Raw genomic sequence first — 24,633 nt, forward strand, 5'->3', positions numbered from 1 at the left:
GTCATTTAAAGACATTGCACACTTGAAAATCTCTCAGCAGTGAAAGCAAACTAAAAGGTTAATAAATATCTGTGAGGGATCAATAAATGGCACACTTTGTGACCTCGTCTGTCAATAATGTCTGTACATCGACGTATCAAAGTGCTTGTCAGCATGCCAGCAAACAACAAAAGACTGCTGGTGATCAACATGGACCAGTGTGTGATCTCCAGATATTCATTTCACTGAAATGCTAAAAACTGAAAGCGTGTCCGGGAACCCTTATTTAGAAAAAAAAAGAAGAAAAAAAGTGTTTGTGTTTGTGCTCAATCTAACAAAGTAGGCTGAGGATCAATAATGCATGCATGCAGACACGTTAACACTGTAAGTGTTTTCACATGAATTCTACATTTACTGCGTGGAGGCTGAAATCTGCTTCTCCGCCATTTCATATTGAAAGCTCTGAGATGAAACGGTGTGTGGGAATTTTGCAAACTAGAGAAACTCAACAGTCGCTCTTACCTCACTGGTGACACACACACCTGCTTCATGAGATTGTTAAGGGAATATGCAAACTGCAAGTAAATAAAAATGTGCAGTACATTACTTGCCAACAATTATAATATATAATATATATTCTCTATATCTATATACTTCTTTATATCATTGTCACTGTGTGTTACTATATAATAATTTGTTATCTGTTTATACAGTAACCTCTGGGTGCCCACAGGAGTTACAGATGACAAATACATTAACAAACAATCGAGGCTCAGGGGTACGACCGATCACAGCAGCCGTCCCAAAGCTCTGCAACAGTCTAATGTTTTCGATCAAGTTTTCTATAGACACTCTAAGGCTTTCTTGTTTTTCAGGTTTTAAAGTGTCCCTTAAGGTCTAATCTTTCACTTTTTTTACTCCTCTGTGTTTATATTTTCCATTTGTTTCCCGGCTTGTTTATCCGTGTAAGGGATAGTATTGTTACGTCATCTGTACTGCTTTTTACTCTGACCATGTCATGCTATTTTATTGCACAGCACTTTGGTCAAACTTGGTCGTTTTAGAAATGTGCTTTAAAGTTAAACTTTATTTTGTTTGATGATAAACATTTATATCTGCTTAAAACTAAATCAGTGTGTGTCCATCAATTATTTATTGAATGTTTAAGGACTGTTAATGAATAATAAATAAAGGGGACTTCAAGTTAAGTCTTGCCAAAATGATAAATATAAATACTTTGTTGAAACATCAATACGATAAATATATTATACAGTACACGTGCATGTTTATTATACATGTATTTAACTTTATTTAGGTGTATTTTATGCAGACACACAAACATTCATGATGAGACCAAACAATCTTATCAATTAAATTTGAACAAGACTCCTTTTCTTCCATGATTGTCAAACTCCTATAGCTCACTTCTTCATCTAAGTGCAAACACCGGCTTACGTGGCTGCAAATACACACACCTACACGCAAGTACACCAAAGACTGTCTACTCCCACCTTCTAATTAAATACGTATCTTTCATTTGCATTTAATTTAAGGTGCCAAATCCACAGCTCGGTCTGTGGGTGGTGTTTGTCATATTAAGTCCAAAACAGCAGAAAAAGAACTTTGTTTACCCAGAAGCCTTTATGAGTGTAGAAGATGATGAAGAGGCTTGTTTACACAAAGCACCAGAGTGATTAAATAACTCATTACTCAGCTGCACAGTAAACAATAACATTAGGGCAATTACAACACATAATAGTACGAGTTTAGTAACCATTAATATTATATATATATGATATGATTTGGTGATTTAGACTAAATCTGAAGCTTATGTGCTGCGTCTGCCTCACCATGTGGTCACTCTTCAACATTTTAGAGCATTTTTTTCATATAAAACGAATCGCAGTGATGCGCACTAACATCCCCGGAAGAAATAAACTAAAAATAAAATTTGGAAAAAAAGGGGGAGTCATGTTTTCTGACCCCGTCACATGGTACCTTTGGCAGTCTGGTCGGGCACATGCAGCACGTTTCGCAGATTACAGCTGCAGCGCTCTGAGTCACACACAGCTCCAATATGATGCAAAGTCACTGTGCTCTGATTAATCTGAGTATAATCCCTGACAAGCCATTCGGTCTCCGCTCCGCAGTTGGTGGGAGGACGCTGTGCGAGTTTACCGTGTGTCCATCGACAAACATGTCTTTTTTCTCTTTTTCGGGAGGTGCGCTCACACAAAAATACATCGTGTCCTCCTGAAACCTGCTGGAGACTGTAGGAGACATGGAAAATAAAGCACGTTGTGATCCCTCCCATCCCTCATTACTGTCCCTTCATGAGCCAAATTAGGATCTAGACTGAGGACATGATGCTACAGCTGCCTGACAGCAATGCCTCCTCTCCTCTTTTGTTCCCAACATCCTCCTCTTCTCTCCACTTCACTCCATCACTTCCTCCTCTCGTCTCTTCCTGCCCTCTGATACACTTTATCCCCTCCCTCCGTCATCTTTTCTCCCACTCTGCCCAAATGTGCTTCGTAGTTCATTTCCAGCAAATGAATAAATGCATCTGCTGCAATATAAAGTATATTATGCTGCGTCAGTCTATTTTGCGGCGCTCTAAGGATGGAAATGTTAGTCGGCCCACCACTACGGTCAAGACTGAAATATCTCGACAACTACTGGATGGATTATCTTGGAAGTCATTCATGGTCCTCACAGGATGAACTTTGGTGAACCTCTAGCTCTAGTTGACATTTTTGTTTTTTCATGCAATATATTTAAAAACTGTTGGATAAACTGCCATAAAATGAATCAAACATATTCTAGCGAACGTTGTTGACCCTGTGGTTTTTCATCTGATGCCATCATCGGATTCAAATTTTAAATGATCCAATACTTCGACTTTCGACCAATAACCTCATAATTAAAGACACACCAATCAGCTTTAATGCCAGTTAATATTTAAACTGCAGTTATAACAACCAGTTCCACAAATAAATGTTCATGTCTAATGTTCAGAGTGTTCAGCTACGCTAGCTACTCTGTGAGACTGCACTTGCACAGAGTGATGCTTTGAGCTAAATGCTAACATTAGCTGGCTAATGTGCTCACAGTGACAATGTTGGCAATGTTAAAATTAACTGATTAGCTGTGACAAATATTCTACAGACCATTAGAGGAAAGTTCAGTAGATCATCAAAGTCATTAGGATTGGGTCCTTGAGTGCCATGGTTAGCTGCATACATTTCTTTTTTTTATCACAATCCATCCAATAGAGATGTTTCAGTAAAAGCTATAAATGTCAACCCTACAGTATGGTGGTGCAAGAAGAAAAGGGATCATGAGGATTCATCCTCCAGGGAACAGAAATGTCCAAAATTGCAGCCCATCTGATGGTTGTTGAGATCTCGCTATCTGGATCATCCGACCGACACTGGCATCCAGGGAGCCCTGACACTAGTAAGGCTAAAAATAAATCTGATTTTCTTTTCCTCTCTAGCTCATCTTCGTTCACCAAACACAACGTGTAATATCAACATCTAAGATGGTGATCTTTCTGCTCCCACCATCACACAAATAAAACATGTAATTCAGCTTCATACGTGTCCAAACACGTTCTTCCTCACAACATGATTAACAGGCTGACTGACACAGGTCGTCCAAGACCTTTATTGTGACACCACTCTCCCGCTGATCATTACCTTCATGGACCTTCATTTCCTCTTGTTTTGTTTCATGTTATTTATCTTATTATGACATGATTATATTAATGCAAAATGTTAATTTCTGTCTTAAATCTCGACTGAAAGCACGAGGGGCTTGTGTGACTTAGTTCATGACCTCTGTGCGAGCATTGACCTTTCACCCTGAACAAATGCACTACAGACGATGCCTTCACAAGGTCTCTGGGGGTGTAAAAACATCCGTATCTGCAGATTACGTTGAATGACGCTTCATTATTTCAGCTTTAACAAAAGCCAATAACCAACAGGGTAAATGCGTTTCAAGGAGAGTGTGTTGCGGGCTTCTGGGTTATAGATTCGGTTAATAATGAAGTGACCTGAATGTCCCTGAAGTAGAAGAGTGTGTGTGTGTGAGTACGAAGGTGGTTTAATTTAGTCTTATCAACGTTTCCGGCTATTTCCATGCATGAGAGTAAATTGCTTTACTCGCTGCAAGAATGGCCACACATTAACTGCAGAATCATCATATAACGAGAAACCTAATGGATTTATTTTGTTATGCAATATGCAACAATTATACCCCGTATAACATTCACCAAATCCTTTAATGATCAATAACTTTAAAAGCATGGGTTAAGATGAAAACGAAAACAAAAGTATCAACATCTTCTAACCAGTTCTTAATAACAGGTCCTGAGTATTTTCCCTTTTCCACCCCCAAGCAATCGACAGTCTTTCCTGCAGTGGTTGAAGCACAGAATATAAAATATACCAGCCTTGAATAAAACATCAACCATGGCCTGAATACTGATGCTGAGAGAGAAGGAGAGGGAGGGAGGGAGGGAGGATGGCAGTGGGAAAGAGAAACCATGCAGTGACGAACAACAGCTCACTTTCAATTAACAAACGGAAAACCTCGAGCGACCGTCACCATCAAAGCAGAACACCACGCAACAATGTTGGAGCCGGCGAAAACATTGTTCATTCACATTCCCACTGTATGAGGACAGTTAATGAGTTTACCTCACCAGCACTCTCATTCAAAATGTGCCCAAAGCGTCTAACCACAGGACGAGCTAAGAATAGTCCTGGTGCAGACCGCGTCCGTCTGTCATTAACCTCCAGAACAAAACTGACGTCAGACCAGTGAGAGCGCCACAGACCCGTTTTCGGGCCTCTGGCCACTGCATGTGCACTCCTGTCAGAAGTGATACAATTCATTCAAAGCCTCGACTGAAGTTCACCCTCTTCTGTTTGATACTTTACAGTAAATGTTTACTGAGACACACACAGTTAAGCAGGGGCGTGCACAGAGGCTGATCTAAGCTGAAAAAAGGGCAAAGTAAGACGACTTCTGTCAGCTTCATCACCAGCTGATCGCTAGGAGCTCATGTCACAAGCTATAAAGAAGCTAACGTGGCATCAGGTTGGTCTGGTTCGCATATGACATGTTCAGTAGCTTCATATGGACTGTAAACAATATCTGATCTACTGTAGCATGATTCAACAAGTCAAAACCATCGTTCCGTTGTCTTTACAGAACAAACTCTAATGTAATAGTTGTATCTAAGGAGTTATCTCACATGTAGCGTGCTGCCTATATGTTAGCTAGTTAGCATGTGATAGCATAATATAGACAATATTGCAGGATGCAATGCCAACATGACAAGAATGCTCCCGCGGAGGCCTGCTTATCAGAGGGTAACAAAAGTTGTGATGATATTGTGATTTAATTTAGTTATGAAGCCTTAACTAAAGAGCAAAAATAAAACAACTTATTTCCTTTTTCTGTTAAATTATCGTACCGGAGGCTTAACCATGACAACAAATGGACATAAATGTATACTTCTGCACAATGTATGTATTTAAAATGAATAACATGGCTCACTGGTGCATTCAAAACTGTCTCAAAGTCGCTTCGAATGAGTGTTGAGCAGCGGGAGCATTTATTATAATAGCGACACCAAACACGATCGGTTGAAAAGAAGTCTGGATCAGTATTTTGCAAATTAATTTAAATAAGACAAGGAAGACTAAAACCAACTACTGATGTAAGTGTCACAAAAGTGTCAAATTTTTTTCTACATCATGGCATTTTTAGCATTATTGATCGTACATCACATAGAGGGAAAAATGATTGTATAATTACGATAATTATTGTTTATCTGGCAGCACTGCTGGCCACATCTCATTGCAACGTGTAGCAGCAGCTCTGGAGATGATGAGTCATGTTCGTGACATGCTCCTGAGTCCACGGACAAAAAGTTATTGTTGTGTCGTCTCTGAAGGATTTGTGTGATGTCAGGGAGATTAATGAGAACATCTGTTAGAGGTGAGGTGATGGAGGTGACATTTTTAACTCACACTTGCCAAGAAAAAAAAACTGTCACTGCTGCTTTAATATATTGCAACACACGTCTGAGGTTTGGTGAAAGACTTCCCTGTTTGAAAACTTCAGTTAGGGAGCAGCTTCAGAAGCTGGGATCAAATATCTGAAGACTGTTTGCACTTGTCAGTTCCAGGGGGAAAGTCTCCTGATGGAGGCATACAAGAGAAAGAGGAAGGTATTTCTTTTTAAGCCGGATGGAAAAAGACAAAAGTGAAGAGTACTCAGTGGGGGAAGAAACTAAATAAAGGTAAAAGGATACGGGGTACATTGCTGCAGGTTCTGTACTGCTGGACTCGATCCAGTGCAGCATTGCTTTTGCTGCATTGCTGATCCAGACTGGGCCAAAACTGGACGCACTGGGTTGGCTAGCTCAAGTGCATTTAAATCTTAAGAGATCATATCGACAATGACGCTTTGTCCTCTGACTCATGAGGAAATAATAATCATGACACATCACAGCTACACTTGCCAAGTCTCCCGAGGAGGTGCGTCCATGTTGGACAATTCTGCAGCTCACGATTTACAACCAATGCCAAGGTTCAGTGCCAACACTGGCGGTAGAGTGCGACGTATATTGTGACGCAGAATGTAAAGGTCAGAGTGGGGATGGATGTTTTATTAACAGTAATTATAATAATTTAAATACACTGTAGATGACATCAATAGTGCGAATTAAGTGCTGTTCTTATACTGATATTTCAAACTTCTACTCTACAACCAGGAGGCAAATATTGCAGAATTAGATTATTAGTTAAAATAAGCTCCACCTTTACCAGCTGCATCATGGAAGTGATACGTAAATGAATGCATTAAATAACTATAATACAATAATATATAGAGCACATACTGTATATGCTATATTCTGAAATGGGCCATTCTGCATAACAAGTACTCTTACTTTTGGTATCTTCAAGTATATTTCCTGTCTTGTGATACTACAACTACAAACTTTTACTCCGACTCACTGAATCCTTTGACCTAGATGAACTTATAGACATCAGTAGTACTGCTTTTCATATCCCAGGATTAGTGCTGCAATGATTCATTTCATAATCGACTAATACTTTCATTTTCCAAGCAAACTGACAAACATGTTCTGCCTTTAGCTTCTAAAAAATGAGGATTTTTTTGTTTTTTATTTGTCAAACATTGTAGTGAACTGAATATTTTTGGGATTTGGCCGTCACATGAAGTTCTAGGGACATTTGATTGGCATTTTCTGACATTCTGTAGACAAATTGTTTAATGTATTACTGAAAGCAATTGTTAGCTGAAGGCCTAATATCAACTGAGAGAATTGAGGTTGGTAGAAATGTCTCCTAAAACCTTCAGGAGAGTGAACCCCCGCAGATCAGCGGTTCTCCACACTTGCTCCTGTTTGACAGTCTCCTCCTCCTGCTCTCTCCTTCAGCATCTCTTGGCTGAATCCTCCCTTTATCTCTCCCTACCTGCTCAAGGCTGCTTTCTATCTACTTCTCTTTCCCCCTTTTCTTGTCCTCTCTTATCTCTCCTTCCTTGCTCCACTCTCTCCGTCCCTCCTGCCCATCTGTTATCTCCCAGCTGGATCTGTTTTACGCTGCACTGCAGTAGGAACAGTGAGGATCCAGGCTGGATGAGTCACCCACTCACAATCTGCTGCCCTAAAGCCCTGCAGGCGTCAGCCACATACAAGACCCCACTGCTGTCCACGGGCATGCACGGATGTACATGCATCCTCACATGCACGTCTGCACATTGGATACCCTTTTCTTTTCTGAGGAAAGAAATGCCTGTACATGCACACGACGAATTTAATCTAAAATGGACCAAGAAAAAAAGTCCCTGATTCTTAATTATTTGCCTTTCAGCTAAAAAGAGAAGGTTTCCCGTTGATTAATCAGAAAACTACACAAAATACACCGAGGGCAAGACGTGCGTAGAACTGATTAGTATTCAGCACACACACTGGGAAACCTCGACTCGAACCAGGGCTGACTGCAAAATAAAGGATTACTGCTCCACCGTCCACTGTAAGAAATGTACCCAATTTAAAATTTGTAGCTGCTTCCTGCTTCTCCAAAACCTAAAAGTAACAACCCACAACGTGCTTACTCTAGCTTGACAGATTATCTCGCTCCCGTGCAGAACATGGGTCGTATAACACTTGTAAAGCTGCTCCTCAAAGGTGTCTTGGCTTCGTTTTCCAGCTGACAGCCGAAGACATTGTTTAAAAAAAAAATAATGGGCGACTTTTACTACCTGAGTTTACAGTGTGATGTGTCTCTCCGATCTGCAGGTATTCTACTGCTTTCATTTAAAAAGTAGGACAGGTTGTTTCTCCGCGCTGCCAGTGAATTTCCATGCGTATTTTTGTCACACTAAACAGACTCAACATAGAAGCGACTGTACATGGTGTTCACATAAATCTGAAGATATACTGAACCAGTGTTGCTTTAAGCCCTAATTCATCTCTGTGATTAGATTTAATATCATTATATAATAATTAATGGACTGTATACGGCCCATATGGTGTTGATCTGCAGCCAGGCTTATATTTCCCACCCGATACTAAAACAGCATCTGATCTTATTGTATGAAAGTCTTGTAGAAGTGGATTCATGATCGAGAGCAACTCCTTCTTCAGTATTTAAAGGGTTAGTTAGTTAGTTATTTATTCACTCCCATGCTGATGCAATATTATTTTTTGCCGTCCACAAAACCTTTCGGGAACTTTACAGAAAACAACTCCCAAACAACTGAAGTACATGGGAGTGGTAATCCAAATCTTCGGGAGCCCTGAGACCCCAAAATGATTTGAAAATACATTATTTACACTCTTTTGAAAGCTGAAAGTGTTATTGTGGGGCCCGTCTGAATAGGGTGCACAAGCTCGACTGTGTATTGTGGGTGTAAATGACGTCTCTTCAAATCAGATTGGGATTTTGGGGCTTCCGCAGACTTGGATTATGCTGGACGAGATGTTTGGAGCCATTTTATGTTTTTTTTCTCCTTGTTTTTTTACATTCTACTTCAGTTGCTTAGGACCATGTTTCAACACTGTTCTGCAGTGAACTTCCAGGATCGTGGACAATGCACATGGGTGAGCAGATAATGACTGAACTTCATTTTGGGGTGTACTTATTCTGTCTCTCTCAAACTCACTAACATGACCTAAAAAAGAGGAAAAAGAAGTCACTTCCGACTAAATGGATTTAAACATGAGATGCATGAGGAAGCAGCCACACTTGTGAGGAAACTTGTAAGTCTTTTTTCTGACATTGACAAGATGCAAGCAGCCATTTTACTTGGAAAAAATACTGCAGCACAAACCCCCCAAAGACTGTTTTCTCTCTCACTCTGGCACTTTCTCAAGCTTTGTACCATCCTCTTCATCTCCCGTCTTTCTCCCGCAGTTTCTGTTTAATGAAAATATTTCTGTCTTCCTGCTGGCAGCACACACTCACTCACTCCATTGAGATAAACATTCTCTCAGCAGCCTTAAAATAAATAGAAAAACTGGTATTCAAACTGGGGTTTGATTAAAACATACAGACAAGCAGGACTGTGAGGCTTCAGGAGCTGCACCGTGCAGTTTTCTAAACCATTAGTCGAGGGGATACAACCGGCCTACAACCATGCATGCACACGAGTCTCTGCATGGGAACAGAGCCATCATGAAAGTAGCATCTGCTCAAACCATGACTCATTTCACTCCGAGGTGGAGTTGACTTGTGACGTAATAAGCGAGCAACCGTCACCTTTGAAAATACGGCAGAGAGAGAGAGAGAAACACTTTGAGGAGGAATATCAGGTGTAAATTTTTAGAGCAGGCTGATATTTTTCCAACTGTCTCAAGGCATTCAAAGCTATTAGAGTGTAGAACAACACTTTATAACGTAGTCCACGGTGGGAGTGAGTGATGGCATGCTGAAGAAATAAATAAATATTTTTAAAAGGCAATCTCTTGTGAACCTTCTGGGTTTTACCCTTCATGCCCCGTGCTTCCCTTCTTTATAAAATGGCCCCCGTTATTAATGCACCACTCTGAGCCCCGATGTCCTTGGGTGAGAGAGAGAGAGAGCGAGAGAGAGAGAGAGATGCCTGCCATCATAGACAAGTGTGATTGTGGTTGTGTGAAATAAATTACTCAGTGATGTATGTGAGAAGGTGAAACCGAGGTTGTGTAAGTGTGCACGTGTGGGAATCTCATAAATTCCCAGTGACTTCACAGCATTCTGCCTTTTATGAGCCATTTCTCTCGGCCGAGTGCATAAAGTCCATAATGGAGAAATGCCCCCGTGCAGGAGAGTGAGGATTTTTCTTCCTCCCACAAAGCAGATGCTGAACATTTAACTTCAGACAAAGCCGCACAGCTAATTAGCAATTAGCGGCACACAGGACTCGAAGGTCAACGCAGCATTTTAGGATGTGCAATCTGTTCCAATCCGCACATCAACCAGTGTGACATTATCGCAGCTATATTTACTGAAATGTTTAATGTTGTGATTTTATGTCATCCACATTGAGAGATTTTGCTGCTTATAGCAGGAAGCCTGTCATTTAATATCTTCAATATTGGATGTTTACATGATTTTGGTTTGATTGGGAATATGTTTTATTTATTTTTACAGGATTATCTGAACATCACGAGCATTATTGCGTGATTATTTTATCTGTTAACTGATAATATTTTTCACCCAGAAAACGTTCTATATCACGAAAGACTTAACATTACACTCGACCATTACAGAGGATTTTGTCCTCATCAACCACTCCAAGGTGTCCTGAGTGGTGACAATGAGAGAAGAGGCGATTATTTAAAATAAATGCCATTGAAGTAATATTTTGACATTTTGGAAAAGAAGTGTATTCATTTAACAGTGGGACCAGCTAGCCTAGCTCTGTCTAACAACATCCACCTACCAGCTTCTCTCAAGCACACTAACTAACATGCTACACCTCGCTTCAAAAACTGAAGTGTAAAAAACGACAATATGGTGTTTTACGGAAGATTCAGTGCTGGACTTGAGACTTTCTTGGCGGAGGCCAGTGTTGTAAAAAGTACCCAAAAGTCATACCTGAGTATAAGTAAAGATATTAAAAGCAATTTCCCAGTAATAAATGTCCCAAGTATCAATATCGGACCAGATATTCAGCTTTTTCTAACTACTGGAACCATTTTTTTTCTCTGAGTGCTGGTAAAATAAATTATTTTAAAAATGCACGACTTTGGCTTTGATTGAATAAAGGTAGTGGAGTAAAACATCTAATATATCCTCCAAAATGTAGTGGAGTGAAAGTATAAAGTAGCAGAAAGTACACATACCCAAGTAAAGTATCTCCAAACGAGCACAGTGCTTGAGTAAATGTACTTAGTTACATTCCATCAGTGGCTGAGACCAGTTTCAACCAGTGGAGACTGGATTAAGTAACTGGTGCCAGTCGGGGAAAATGGTACAGCTCGAGGTGTCGCAATATACCGATATTGACGATAATTGCTATATTTGAAAATTAATTATTGCTATTATGTTAATTACAAAACATATGATAATATCGTGCAAATAATCCAATCATTTCTGTTTCTTCCCATTCACGCTTTGTTATGGAAAATTGTGATAATGCACCTCAACACTGGTAGCCACCCACCAATAAAACAGAAAAAAAAAAGGGGAAGAAGATGTAATTAGCTGGCTTGCTGCTGCCATCGCAGTGTGTGGTTACTACAGCTGCACAAGGAGATGACAGATGAGAGCGACACTATCCACAGATGATATAATAATATTGTTAATGTGAATCTTTTGGCCACAATAATCTTGTAATGAAAATCTGAAATCATGACAGCTCTAAGATTGTATTACTTTAAGTTAGAGCCAGGCTGGCTGTATCCCCCTGTTTCCAGCCTTTATGCTAAGCTAAGATAAACTAAGATAACTGGCTGCTGCACACTGTCCTTACAGATACAAGAGTCGTATCAATCTTCTCATGTAACTCACGGCGATAAAGGGAACAAGCATATTTCCCAAAAATTCAAACTATTCCTTTAATTCTGATATTATTTCTGCCAAACTCATATCTGATTCTGTTTAATCCCTGGTCCCATCCCTTAATCCATGTGACCCCCTCTTCACGTGGTGGGGTGAGGGTACCGCTCAGGTTTGGTTGGAGGATGTGTGTGTGTGTAAATAGCCAGATTGCTGTTAGTCTGGGCCTGGATTACAGGGCTGTGGCACAGGAACAGAGGGGTTGATGGGAGCCTTCTGCCACTGGGAGTCTGGGGAAAAAGACTGTGTGTGTGTGTGTGTGTGTGTGTGTGTGTGTGTGTGTGTGTGTGTGTGTGTGTGTGTGTGTGTGTGTGTGTGTGGTGGGGGGACGAGGAACAGACGGCAGGAGACCACAGAGAGAGCTAACTCTGTGCCTAGAGCTGGCTGAATCACATTGGGAATAAAACTGAGTAATGAAGACGGCGCAGTGTAAAAAATCTACAAATTCAGACGTATCCGCTGCATATTTACACACCTCTTTATTCATGCACACTCAGAGCCAAATAACCGAATGCATATTTACAGATATAAATGCTCTCATGCAGCCTCGCCTCACACACAGACACAGACGAACACGAGGCTGTTGAGGAACATCTGCAGTGAGAGAGAGGGCGAGGGAGAGGGATCTGCTAATGGGTGACAATAGACTCATCACACAGAATTAACACAATCTGTGCAGCCATCTAATGCCCCGCGTGGGCTGCTGTCAACTCCCAATCTGAGCTCCTGATTAAAACTGAGAAGTGTGTTAACAGCAGAATTGTGTTTTCGTTTTATTTAATCAATCCGTAAACATAATGAAACTCTTCCAGGTCTTGTTTCTGCAAGTGCTGCTCTTCAAGAGTGTTCCTGGCTTTAATCATCTACACAAGCCTCTCGACTGTCAGAGTGTCACATTAACAGAAGCATAAATGACTCATGGCAGCATAAGTTTACTAAAAATACAACACTGGACTTCATTGTGTGCCATCATATTGGATTCCAGCTGTTAAATTAACTCTAAGTTATTCAGGTCCAACATGCAATCAAGTGAGTTTAATATCTGCGGACGCTGACCTTCAGGGGATACGCTATTATGAGTGTCCCAATTAAATCATTATTCTCTCCCATCTCAGTGACAACGGCTCATAAAAATGAGGAACGATGCAAACTGGAAGCTGTAAAACTAAGTCCATTTGTAGACGAGGTGAACTGGAGAACAAGGAAGGAGAGGAGCTTGTTCGTGTGACTCAGCCAGGCCACAGGCCTCCTGCTGTGTGACGCCCGAAGCTGCCTGTCACTGTCACTGTGACTCACCCGCGAGACAACGGACAACCTCCCCGAGATGTGCTGGTGCTCTCAGCTAACACCAGAAATAAAAGTCTTCCCAAAGCCGCGGAGTTGGTGGGAGGAGGCCGCGGGGACGGATCTGCTCATACCTTTGACCATCAAGATCCCATTATGGCCAGCACTGGGACAGCTTCCAAAGCTAATGATGGTTAAACGCTTCAGTCTGAGCTCTTGGGAATAAAAATAAGACACTAAAATGGCTGCGATGGGTGGAGGAATCCTCTGAGTAACCTTGAAGTGAATATCCTCCCACGCATTAGGCCTACATCTAATAATAACAAATGATTCAGCATAATGTAACAGTCAGTCGAGGTATTCTTTAATAAAACATTTACTAATGTTATGGAAAAGGAAAGAAAGGTGGTTAGGAGAGGAGGGCTGGGTGTCGAACCGACCGACTTGCCTTGATACTATCTACTGTAGTAACATCAGTGTTTTGACATATGATACCAAATTTCAACACCTAAGGAGTTAATCTCATCGGCGTCAGTGAGCCAATAAGCATGCAGCATGCTTGTTCTGCCAAGATCCAACAGCGCTGCTGATTGGCTGTCTCGAGGCATGCAGGAAAAACACTAGGTCACACCCAGAGATGGAGCTCACCGTGTGTATGTGTCATGTAATCTTCTGTTAAAATGGATTTCATAAAATTGGTATTGAAAAAGTATCATTCAGGAACTGATATCTTATCTTTCCAACGATCCCCAGACCTAAAGGACAGACAGTGGTACAACGGCCAGAAAGCCAAGCACTGCTGATGGAGCACGGGGACTATTCACACTTCAAACTAGAATGGCACTTAGTAGAGCGTATACCTCCGCCATGACCCGACAGTCCCCTTTATCCACATCAAACTGTGCTCACTTACAGATATCAGCCACATGAATAGGCCTCAAGATCCAGTATTGTGTATTGTGCAGTATTCCTGGATAAATTAATGAAAAATGGTGAAAAACAAAGCAAAACACGCTATCTCGCAACGTTAAAGGGATAGTTCAAATCTTTTGATGTGGGGTTGCATGAGGTATTTATCCCTAGTCAGTGTATAACCTGCAGTAGATGACCGTCAGCTCTCCCCCTGTGTGGAGAAGCAGCACATCATACTGCTGACGTATTTTAGCCACCTACAGAATATATATCCGTTTATGTGTACGCAGTGTTTTGAACATATTTGGCTCTTTACGTTGCCGTCAAACAGTCTTTTCCTTTGGCACTGCATTCTGCTTGTGCGTAGGAATACAGACGTTGAGTGTATGTAGCGCCAAAGGAAAAGACTGTTTGATGGCAATGACAAACGCCAAAAATGGCCAGAACATATGTACACTTTAACATATATATTTTCAGGTGGGACTTATTTTCAGTGGCTAAAATTAGTCTTGCTGCTGGTTGGGTTTACAGCAGCACAATGCTCTGCTTCCTCTGCTGCTCCTCCACACAGGCGGAGAGCTGATGGTCATCTCCTGCAGATTATACACCGATTAGAGGCTCATCATACAACCTAAACTATCGCTTTTTTCAGGTGTGTTTTTGGCCTTTTCATGGCTTTATTGACAGAACAGCTTGACGGATGAGAGAGAGGGGGATGACATGCAGCAAAGGGCCGCAGGTCGGACTCGAGCCCTGGGCCGCTGCAGCGAGGACAACGCCTCTGCACATGGGCCACACGCTCTACCAACTGAGCTGCTGGGGCGCCCATGAACTATGACTTTAAAGAAAAGAAGAAAAAAAAATCATAAAATCCGTCTGTTAATGGCGTCTACTCTGGGCCGAGACCCATCCTCCATCCAAGTGTTGTGGAAATCCGCTCAGTAGTTTTTGCGTAATCCTGCTGACAAACCAACAAACGTACACCAGGAACCATATCACCATCAAAAGTGAGGTGACTCCCAGCACCCAGACCACACCCGTGACTGGAGACACAGATAAACACCACTGAATCCTTTAACTATTTAAAAAAATCTATTCTTAAATGGTAAGAAGGACTAAAATACACCCAAAAATAAGATAAACCAAAGTATCCAGGATGGTCTCAGACGCACAGAGAGAGCAGAGCCTCCACACCTGCCCTCCATGAGCTGATCCCACCTGATTGGCTCCCACTATGAGCATGGATCCTACAGTCTCTGTGCTACAACACGACAGTGAACACATCCTTTAATTCATCACTGCTGGTTTCCCTGCAATAGGCGATAAATGCGTTTAGAGGGCGCCGAGGTCATGGCGTGCCGCTGCTGACAGGAGCGGATTTCCGCCGAGGCGCACTTAACGATTGCGTAACATCTTGCGCGTCGGAGTTCCCACTGAAGGAAACCACTGATTTAACACCCTCCTTCATCCAGGGGCGAACAAGCAGCCGCATTACGAGCGTGTGATCGGCTGCCATGAGCTGCAGCTCTGGACGTTTCTCTGCGCGGAATGTCATCTGAAGGGTACTGAGAGGAACTGACGTCCCCCCGGCATCACCACCACCACCATCATCATCATCATCATCCCCGCTGTCGTGTAACAGCGAACAATAATCGACGTGAATCACAAACAAACCACATTACAACAAGAGGCTGCAGCGTAAAACACGAGTGATAAATTATTCTGTTGGTGCAATGCTGCAGTCTTTTACGTTTCAGCACCAGGACAGCAGCGAGGAAGAGACTCGGGGGTTAACAGATGGAGCTCAACTACAATATGAGCGTGCGTAACAGGACGATTTTTAAAACAGCAACACGCGTAAAAAAAAAGGTGAATCTCAACCATCCAAACGTGTAGATCTGCTGTGATCTGGTGCTCGGGACGTCGAGTCCTCTTACCTGAGTGGCTTTGTGGAATTGCTTCTTCAGCCCCGCTACAGACATGGTCGCTACACGGTGGATCTAAACTGAGGATGTGAACTGGTGCCGCTGGGTGTGAGAGGAGGAAAATCTCGGTCCTAACGTGTTTCTGGTGGTGATCTTGTTGCAGCCGTCGCTAAGTCCTGTCTACGCTGGTCTTCACCGGAGGGATCTCCTGTGAGAAAAAAAGAAAAGGGGGCTGATTAAAGTCCCGATCAGGCTATTGGATGTCAGAGCCACATGTCTAAAACGGCGCTGACGTCGGAGCCAGCTCCTTTTTTAAAGCGTCCGCCTACTCACAGAGGCCGGGCCGGCGCGCTAAAACAGGCTGCTGAGGTATTTTCTAATCTAAGCTCGTTTAGGGACAAGGACGAGCTGGGAGAGGAAGACAGAGACTTTTAGTGTTAATCTGACATTAGGGTGAGATGATGCAGAGAAAATGAGAAGATTTACTTCTTAGAAAGAAAGACTGCAAAACAATCAGGTGTAGGAGCCTGTACGACCAGTGTACGTGCCTTCCCTTCTAATGAGACTCAAGACTTCTCCAGCACCCTGGACAGCACCCATCAACAGACGTCCCACTGCGCCCAGACTGACTTACTAACTCACTTCCCTCCTGTTTTTATCGGTGAAATTGACTCTACTTGGCAACAATAGAATAATAGACGAACACAAAGTGGGTCCAGATGCAAAAAATGCTGATTTATACACAACAGGCGTGAATACAAGGAAAAGCAAAATGTCATGAAAATGTGCAGCTAAACAAACTTTTGTGTAAACAGAAATATAAAATCAAATGGAGGATTTAATCGACTATTTTTTCAGTCCATGCGCTCTTCACATACATGAATACGATAACATAGTTTTAATGTTGCTAGACTGGATTTATGTCGAGATTGCAAGTTCAGTCTTGACCCTCGAAACAGGAGTAACGTTACAGGACACAATCTTACAGCAAGGTCCAATCTGTTCTGGAGCTGACTGCATCACATGATCTTCATCAGCAGGTGTTCAGCTCAAATTGACATTTTCTGGAGTGTTTACAGGTCCTGGAAAGTACTAATGCATGTGGGAGAAAAGTAGTGTAAAGCCTTTTGTGGCTCCAGAGGAAGCTGCATGTAATCTGATGGATTCCTTCCAGTGATGTCACTCAGATGCTAAACTGCATTGTGGGTAACGGCAGGTTTTGAAAAGCAGTCCACTGGTCCAGCAATGCCCTGTTAAACAGTGTTGGACTCATTATGGACAGTTTTATAGGCCATTTCTTTTCAATGTATTCTTATCCCTTTTCAAAACCTGGTACCTACATTACCCACAATGCAACTTAGCCACTGAGTGACATCACTGGAGGCAATTCCTCAGATTAGATGATTAGATTACTTCCTCTGTGGCCACATAAGGCTTTATACTACTTTTTTCACATTTGCACTTGCACAAAGATCTATTCACTATAATATTTAAAAGTGCTGGAGTTGCCCTTTAAGTAAAGGATCTGAATACTTCCAGTAAAACCAGATAACACCTACCAGTGTGAAACAAAAAGCAGGTTTGGCACAATATTGGGTGTCAAGACGGACACATATAACACGAGTGTGGCCACATTCATTCATAGATAGTAAAGTAAACATGACCTGTAACAGATCTGTGCTGTTGTAGGAGACTTTTAGCTGATTTATCCGTCCACTTTTCAGCTACTCAGACCATTTATTTACTTACAGTTTATCTGGTAGGGACAGATACATCAGACAAATTGAAACAGCTGTCTGATGCAAGTATCAGTGTTTGTAGCAGATGCTAATTTGCAACACCACCTCCAAAAAGGGCTTTTCTGAAAATAAGAAAGTGATAACAAATTGACCAAACTCCGTCTGGTCATAATAATATACAGTATTATTTAGCTGATGATGATGAGGCCTAAACACCTGCAGAGTAGAGTCTGTGAATTAAAGCTAAGAAGTCACCTGCACACATTCGTCAGCTCAGCGACAGCCCCACGCCACCAGATGGCAGGTCGATAGTTGGAGGACTACTCGGGCAGACAGTCAGAGACGCGTCCCATATGGCCACTGATGCAGCCCTGGAATGAGACTCGCAGTCATGATCACCAGATAGGCTAACAAATCTTTAATGTGGCCATATCTGCGACTGCGAAGTGTCAAATTAAGCAAACTGAGGCTGTGTGTGTTCAAAGAAGCTTCCATGTAGGAAATGAACTGTAAACATTCAATGAGTCATGCAACATTTAGGAAATAGTGGAACGTTATATTTTAATGTTTCCTTTCCTAAATATTATAAAGGCCTTTAAATAAACCTATTTATTTTTGAGCATGAGAAGTAATTTCTAGGTGGTGAAATGCAAACACAATATATGAAACACCAAAATAACCAAAAAATAAAGTTATGTGCTAAGATGTAAGACGATGTGCTGTTTTGACCATTTATCCATATTTCTGTTGCACGTCAGCTGCAGATGAGACTGTGTGGGAACCATCCAAACAGTACAAGATGTTCATACGCAGTTTAAACACGACACATCTCCTTTGTAAATAGGCCTACATTTATCTATTAAACGTTTCATTTGTTCCTTCAGTGCAGACTTCATCGCTATCATCACTATGACATGATTGCTGAATCATCTTTTTGTGCTTTTGTTCGTGTGTGTGTATTTTTTTAATTTTAGTAATTGTGTCCAATCTGCACTCTTGTGATGATCAAATTCCACCACAGAGGATTATTAAAAGGCGGAGCTGGTTAAGAATGAAGAGAAACATTTGTTATGTTAGTGGCGCCATCGTGTGGACAATTCCTGAACATACATCCAAACGGAAGGAATTATCTAAAATGTTTCTAACAATTTAGTTTAAACAATTTAAATATCAATCAATCAATCAATCAATGAATAATGCTTTCAATTTAATTCCTAAAGGAAAAATCACAGAAAAATACAAGATTTCATAAAAGTTTAAGGCGGATTATGTCACTTTGGAAAAGAAATTCAAACTCATAAAGGTAATATTTACTATATAAATGAGGAAATAATACATTTGTTTAATATGTTCCCATAACTGAATAAACACACTGAAAATAAGGTCACCAGAGGTGTTTGAAGCCATAAAAGATGGCCGCTTAAAACGGCTCTGGAAACACAAATAAACATTAAATTGTGCTTTCCTGCCATAAAAATTAATTAATGAAGATTTTCTGATTGAAATGTCTCCCACAAAACTACATAGTACACCTTTAAAAACGTCTATATTCTAACATTTTACATGAGCAGCCTTAAATGTTTGTTTTTGTTCATTATACACATCTATACTCTGCCTGTGATGTCTTTCCACTGCCCAACAAGTCACAATCTATGATGCTCTGCTTCCACCTAGTGGTAAGAAATGATGCAGCAATGATGATGTGGAAAAGTAAAAAATAAATGCCATCAACACATCTGACTACAGTATGTTGTATTTCTCAGATCAGACCAGCTCCACAGTGAAAGCAGCACACATTCGAGGATACAGCAGACACATTGTAGGAGTGCCATGAACACCAAATGTTTATTTTGTCTGAGCCGCTCTTATTGGCTCACAGAAAGTACGAGTGATACATCACACTGGCTGACAGTGACCTGAGTGCAGTCCTCTGCTCAGTTTTCCTGCTCGCTGGCCTCGGCGGGCAGCTCTGATAAAGTGCTCGGTCCCACGGCTCAGTGATTCGTGTGTGTGGCCCGAGGTGAGTTTCCATTTGTCTTAACTCATGACACAATAAATCTCACCTGAACCTTACAGACAGATGGAGGCTGAGCTCAAGTGAAATATGAGATTGTTGCCATTAACTGCATCACACTGACCACTGGTCTTGTTTTTGGCATCAAGAAGGAGTGGAAGTTGGAGTAGTGAAGTTTCTGTTACCAACATGTTCATGTTCTTTTATAGAGCAATAGGTTATATGTTTAATGCTGCAATTGAGTTAGCGTAAGTAAATATTTCTCACCTTCAGACTTTACCTTAAATGTGCTCTATGTAATTTGTATATGTGTAATTTTACGCAATCTTCATGTATTATTCACATTTTTATTGGCAATATGAGAGCAGATTGTAACGTGACGAGAAAAATGAGACCTTCCCGGTCTCTCTCGGTCGTGGCAGTCTGTGGAAGACCAGTCTAAGTTGTTTAATGCTGCTGGACTGTGGATTTCTCTGTGAAGGACTCGGGTCAAATTTTCCATGACAGTTCAAAGGATGTGACTTCATGCACGTTCTCGAGTGCCTCTCGGCTAACGACTGGCTTCCAGCACAACACAGAAGTTCACAGAGCCCCTGAAAAAATATCATGACCATATCTGTCAAACTCACGTTCCAGTTCACCTTTCAATAACAAATACAGCCATAGTTGCTTGAACTCGGTCACTAGGGACAGCAAGATGCTCCAAACCTGTGGTGGCAACCATACAGACACAGGACGATATGAAAAATACCAGATTATCCTTGCCAAAATAACATCATATTACGATTCACATTATCATCCCAAGGTAAGACAAAAAATATGAATAAATCCCTTCAGATTGTACTAAACATAGTGGATTCAAGTCACCTCACATTTTATTAGGAAACAAATATTTTTCGCTGCATCACAGACAAGACACACATCTTTTTTTGAGTGAAAAAACAAACAAACTGTTCAGCAAACAGAGCTGAACGGCGGGCTCGTAGATGGGAGTGCAATACGCAATGGGCAAGCCGTGCTTTCAGCCACGGCCACAGGCTTTGGATTAGAGAATGACAGGAAAGATGCAGGCTCCCCCTTGTGGCAATTCAAAATAAATCAGGAAATCATCACAGGACTTGTGTGAGAATATTCACAACTATCTCACTAATGGAAAGTCGCCTTGATCAACTTGAGTGTTTTTAACTGGACCCGCGGTAAAATCATCACTGCAACCAAGTATTTTCCACCATGGCCATGAGTTCATAGTCCAGTGAGGCCCACAGAACTACACTGCAGGCAAAAAGCAGAGATGCAGTCCTGATGTCACCAAACAAAAGAAATCAGAAACAAATGTGTTGACTAAATCTTGCCTCCCAGTTTGCCTGAACTTCTTCCAGGCCAACTGGAAATCAAATTCCAACCTTTACCTACGATCATGAGCTCCTGTAAACATGAGAATGAGATCGGAGGTACAAGTGGCCTCTGCATGGTGTCTGGGGTCATGAGCTCCAGGCATCTGATGATCAGGAATCCTCCCAGTGGAAGCTTTTGGTGCTTGTTCATGTGGGATGAGACTACAGGGCGGACCCAGAACACCTGGCTTGGGAGGGAATGCCTCGGGATTCTTAAATTTACCAAGTTACCTCAACTAAATTGGTCTCTGTTTATGCTCAGGACCACCTGCTCTTCTACTCAGCCAGTTATGTTCATTGTCTGCATCTGTGACCTAAACACATGTTTCTGTTCACCTTTGAGGCAACAGTCAACAAAAAAACAGATCTTTTAAACATTACCAAATGGTCATGTTTATATGTGGTCCAAAACAAAGCCCTGAAGAACTTGTGCCTCAAGAAACAGGCAATTATATCAGCGAGGAAAATGTGTGTTTAGGTGCAGATGGCAAAGACAGGATGGGCTGCGACGGCGGACCAGGGGTCATTTGTCACACATATGCCAGTCGTCTCGCTGGAGACAAGCAACCAACACACAACAGGCCGTGGTCATGTGTTTTTGGGTTTGGTAAAGGCCTTCCAATCCCCACGCCATCCCACTCCACTCAAACATGCTAATGTACCTGCGCTCTGCTCTAATTGGTCCCAGTGATGCTCGCCCTGCTCCACCTGTGTTCATGGGAAGCCTCCAGTCAGTCCTGCAGTCAGGCCCCCGCCACTGTGTGCGAGCGTGCAGTGCTAATATTATGCAAACAAACACTTCTTTGTTGTTTGGCACTTCTTGCACCGACCCGCCACTGTGGAAGAAAGGGAGAAAGTAAGTAAAGGGAAAAGGAGAAAGGGAAAAGGGGCGGGTGAGTGGGGGGTGCTTGAATTCATTAGTGTGATTACCTGAGGTGTGCTACTTTACAGGGGGTAATCTGCCAGCCCGCTTCATACCCTCCAAACTTCAGCCAGTCCGCTAATGAGCGCTTGGAAAAGTTAGTCAAGGTGGAGAGGTGCTTTGAGGAGCTATACACCGCAGACTAAGGTGTTATTATATATGCTGGAGCAGAAAACAAAGGACGGCTGCCTGTTTTATAACAGCCAGGACCAATGAACATTGTTTGAGCTGTTAGTTTTGATTCTGAGCGCACAAAACAAAATGGAGCTACGAACAGAGTGCCAATTGATGAACTTGGATCCTCAGAACAAAAAAAATCCCCTGCTTAGATGCTTGGCAGATTTTAGAGCGTAAAATCTCTCACAACAATATACCGCACCCAAGAAATGACAGTTTGACTGATGTGTGATTTTAGGAGCCACATTTTCTACACCGTTTCAGACAACATCCCCGATTAGTCACAAGGACACCAGAGGGTTCAGGTAGTCGCACCGAAAGAGTCGCTTCTCTCTGAGGTGATGTTGAGGACTGCAGCTTCCCTCCTACACTGCAAGAGAAGGTGGATTAGAGACCAGATCAACCCCTCTCTCATTCCCTCTCTTTTTTCTGCCCAGGAGCTCAGGCCATGGCTTTAGAGAGACAGCTGCCATGAGCAAGGCTTAGGACAGTCCACGGGGACGGAGAAAGTGTGAGTGTCAAAGAACAAGAAAAGTGCAGGAACAGCTTGGTTACGATGGACAAGACAAAGATGTGAGATCGAGGGGAGAGGAATCCAAAAGGAGAAGCCAGAGGATATATATATATATATATTTATATAGATATAGCTATATATCTATATATAGAGAGAGAGATCCTGTAACTTTCCCCTTCCTCTCGCCCTATGCCTCTGCTTTATCACACAGCATCAAAACATAGCTTTAGTCCCCTGAGTGGCTGGCCTTTTTATCTGCTCCCTAGCTTCCCACGGCGGGCCGCATCCACCCATAATCTGCTGCCGTTTCATGTCTGGAGCGCTGTAGAGGAGGATAAGGGACTTGTTCAAGTGAAGATCAATGAGGTTGTATACATAGCATATGTGCATCAGGAGAGTGTGATTCCCTTTTTTCTTTTAAGGTGGCATCCAATCCTAATGAAAAAGAAAAATCATACATGGATGTACCGGAGGAGCCACTTCCACAATCTGAAAGTTTAAGAAATAATTATCCTTGACCGAAATTTCACACATCAGTCGGGAGTGAATACAAAAGTGTGGCGAGACTTCTGTCACACACTCTGTAAACAGCATCTACCTTTTGTTTCTGAACGTTCCCCCTGTGGATCAAACATGAAGGATAGACACAGTGAAAACTGTAAACACGATGCATTATACATTTGTCAAAAACACATTTGGCTGTATGTCACAAGTACCTTGTTATTTAAGACAGCGCCAAGTGTCTGTGAAATCAAAGCAGAATGATACATTGGCAGCAATAGCCGGGGTGTGAAACTGTGTCAGTGAAGTAAGGGAAATCACCAGAGGCTGTTTTCTATTCACTCCGCAGCTGGTTGACGAGATCTGCAAGGACTAATTGTGCATCAGTTGGAGGCTGCAGAAATGTTCTTTGTACTGTGGGCTACCCGCCTTCCCACCCAAGTGGCACGCACTCACACCACGGGGAACTTAAAAGTACAACAGAGAAGCCTTGGGACACACACACACACAAGACAAACACACAGACACAAATCATCGATCGACCCCAAAGTCAACCCGCGACCCTGACCTCTTCTACCCCTCCAGGAACAATCTCCTGCAGGAATCTGAGGAAAGAATGAAAGAAAAAAAAAACAAAAAAACAGGAAGTTGGATTTAAAAAGAAGTCGGGGTGAGAGAAAGAGATGAAGACAGAGGAAAAAAATGACACCGAGTTGATTGTGTAGAAGTGAATAAAAGGGGAAGGGAGGGAAAACTTTGCATTTGGAACTCCTGATCAAAGTAATTCCCACAGGAAACCTCTCTTAATGAGAGCTGTACAAGAAAAGAGGGGTGGAAGACAAGGAGAGAGTGAAGGGGAAGAAAAGCAGGGTACGGCACGCCATTCCTGCACAGAAAATGAAGAGATGAATCGTATACAGCGCCTAGTGGAAGACATGGGTGTGTGTGTTGGCTGGGTGGGTGTGGGGGGGGGTGGTTGTTTGAAGGGTGTTTTCAAGATCGTTTTAACGTCTTCACTGAGGGAGCGTCAGAGGCAAGGCCAGGTTAATTAAACCCATGGGAGTACCAGCTGAGGGGGCCCGCATTTGAATATGTCACAGAAATAGCACGAGTGTGTCAGCCGAGGCCGGGGCTCGGCGAGCAAACATGTTGACTATGCATTACACGCTAAAAGGAAGAG

General features: G+C 42.1%; 1 protein-coding gene across 4 annotated transcripts in view; it reads right to left on the minus strand.

Annotated features, from left to right (window-relative positions):
• sh3gl2a (SH3 domain containing GRB2 like 2a, endophilin A1) overlaps positions 1-16,417 on the minus strand; it is a 40,090-nt gene extending 23,673 nt beyond the window's left edge. For all 4 annotated transcript variants that reach the window (XM_084342735.1, XM_084342734.1, XM_084342732.1 and 1 more), the window contains exon 1: positions 16,205-16,417. In XM_084342735.1, the coding sequence (XP_084198861.1) occupies positions 16,205-16,249 (45 nt within the window). In that variant the 5' untranslated portion in view covers positions 16,250-16,417. The remainder of the gene's footprint in view (positions 1-16,204) is intronic.
• Positions 16,418-24,633: the final 8,216 nt, after the last annotated feature.

The sequence above is a fragment of the Pagrus pagrus genome, assembly GCF_965226575.1.
Source record: "Pagrus pagrus genome assembly, chromosome: 2".
NCBI lineage: Eukaryota > Metazoa > Chordata > Actinopteri > Spariformes > Sparidae > Pagrus > Pagrus pagrus.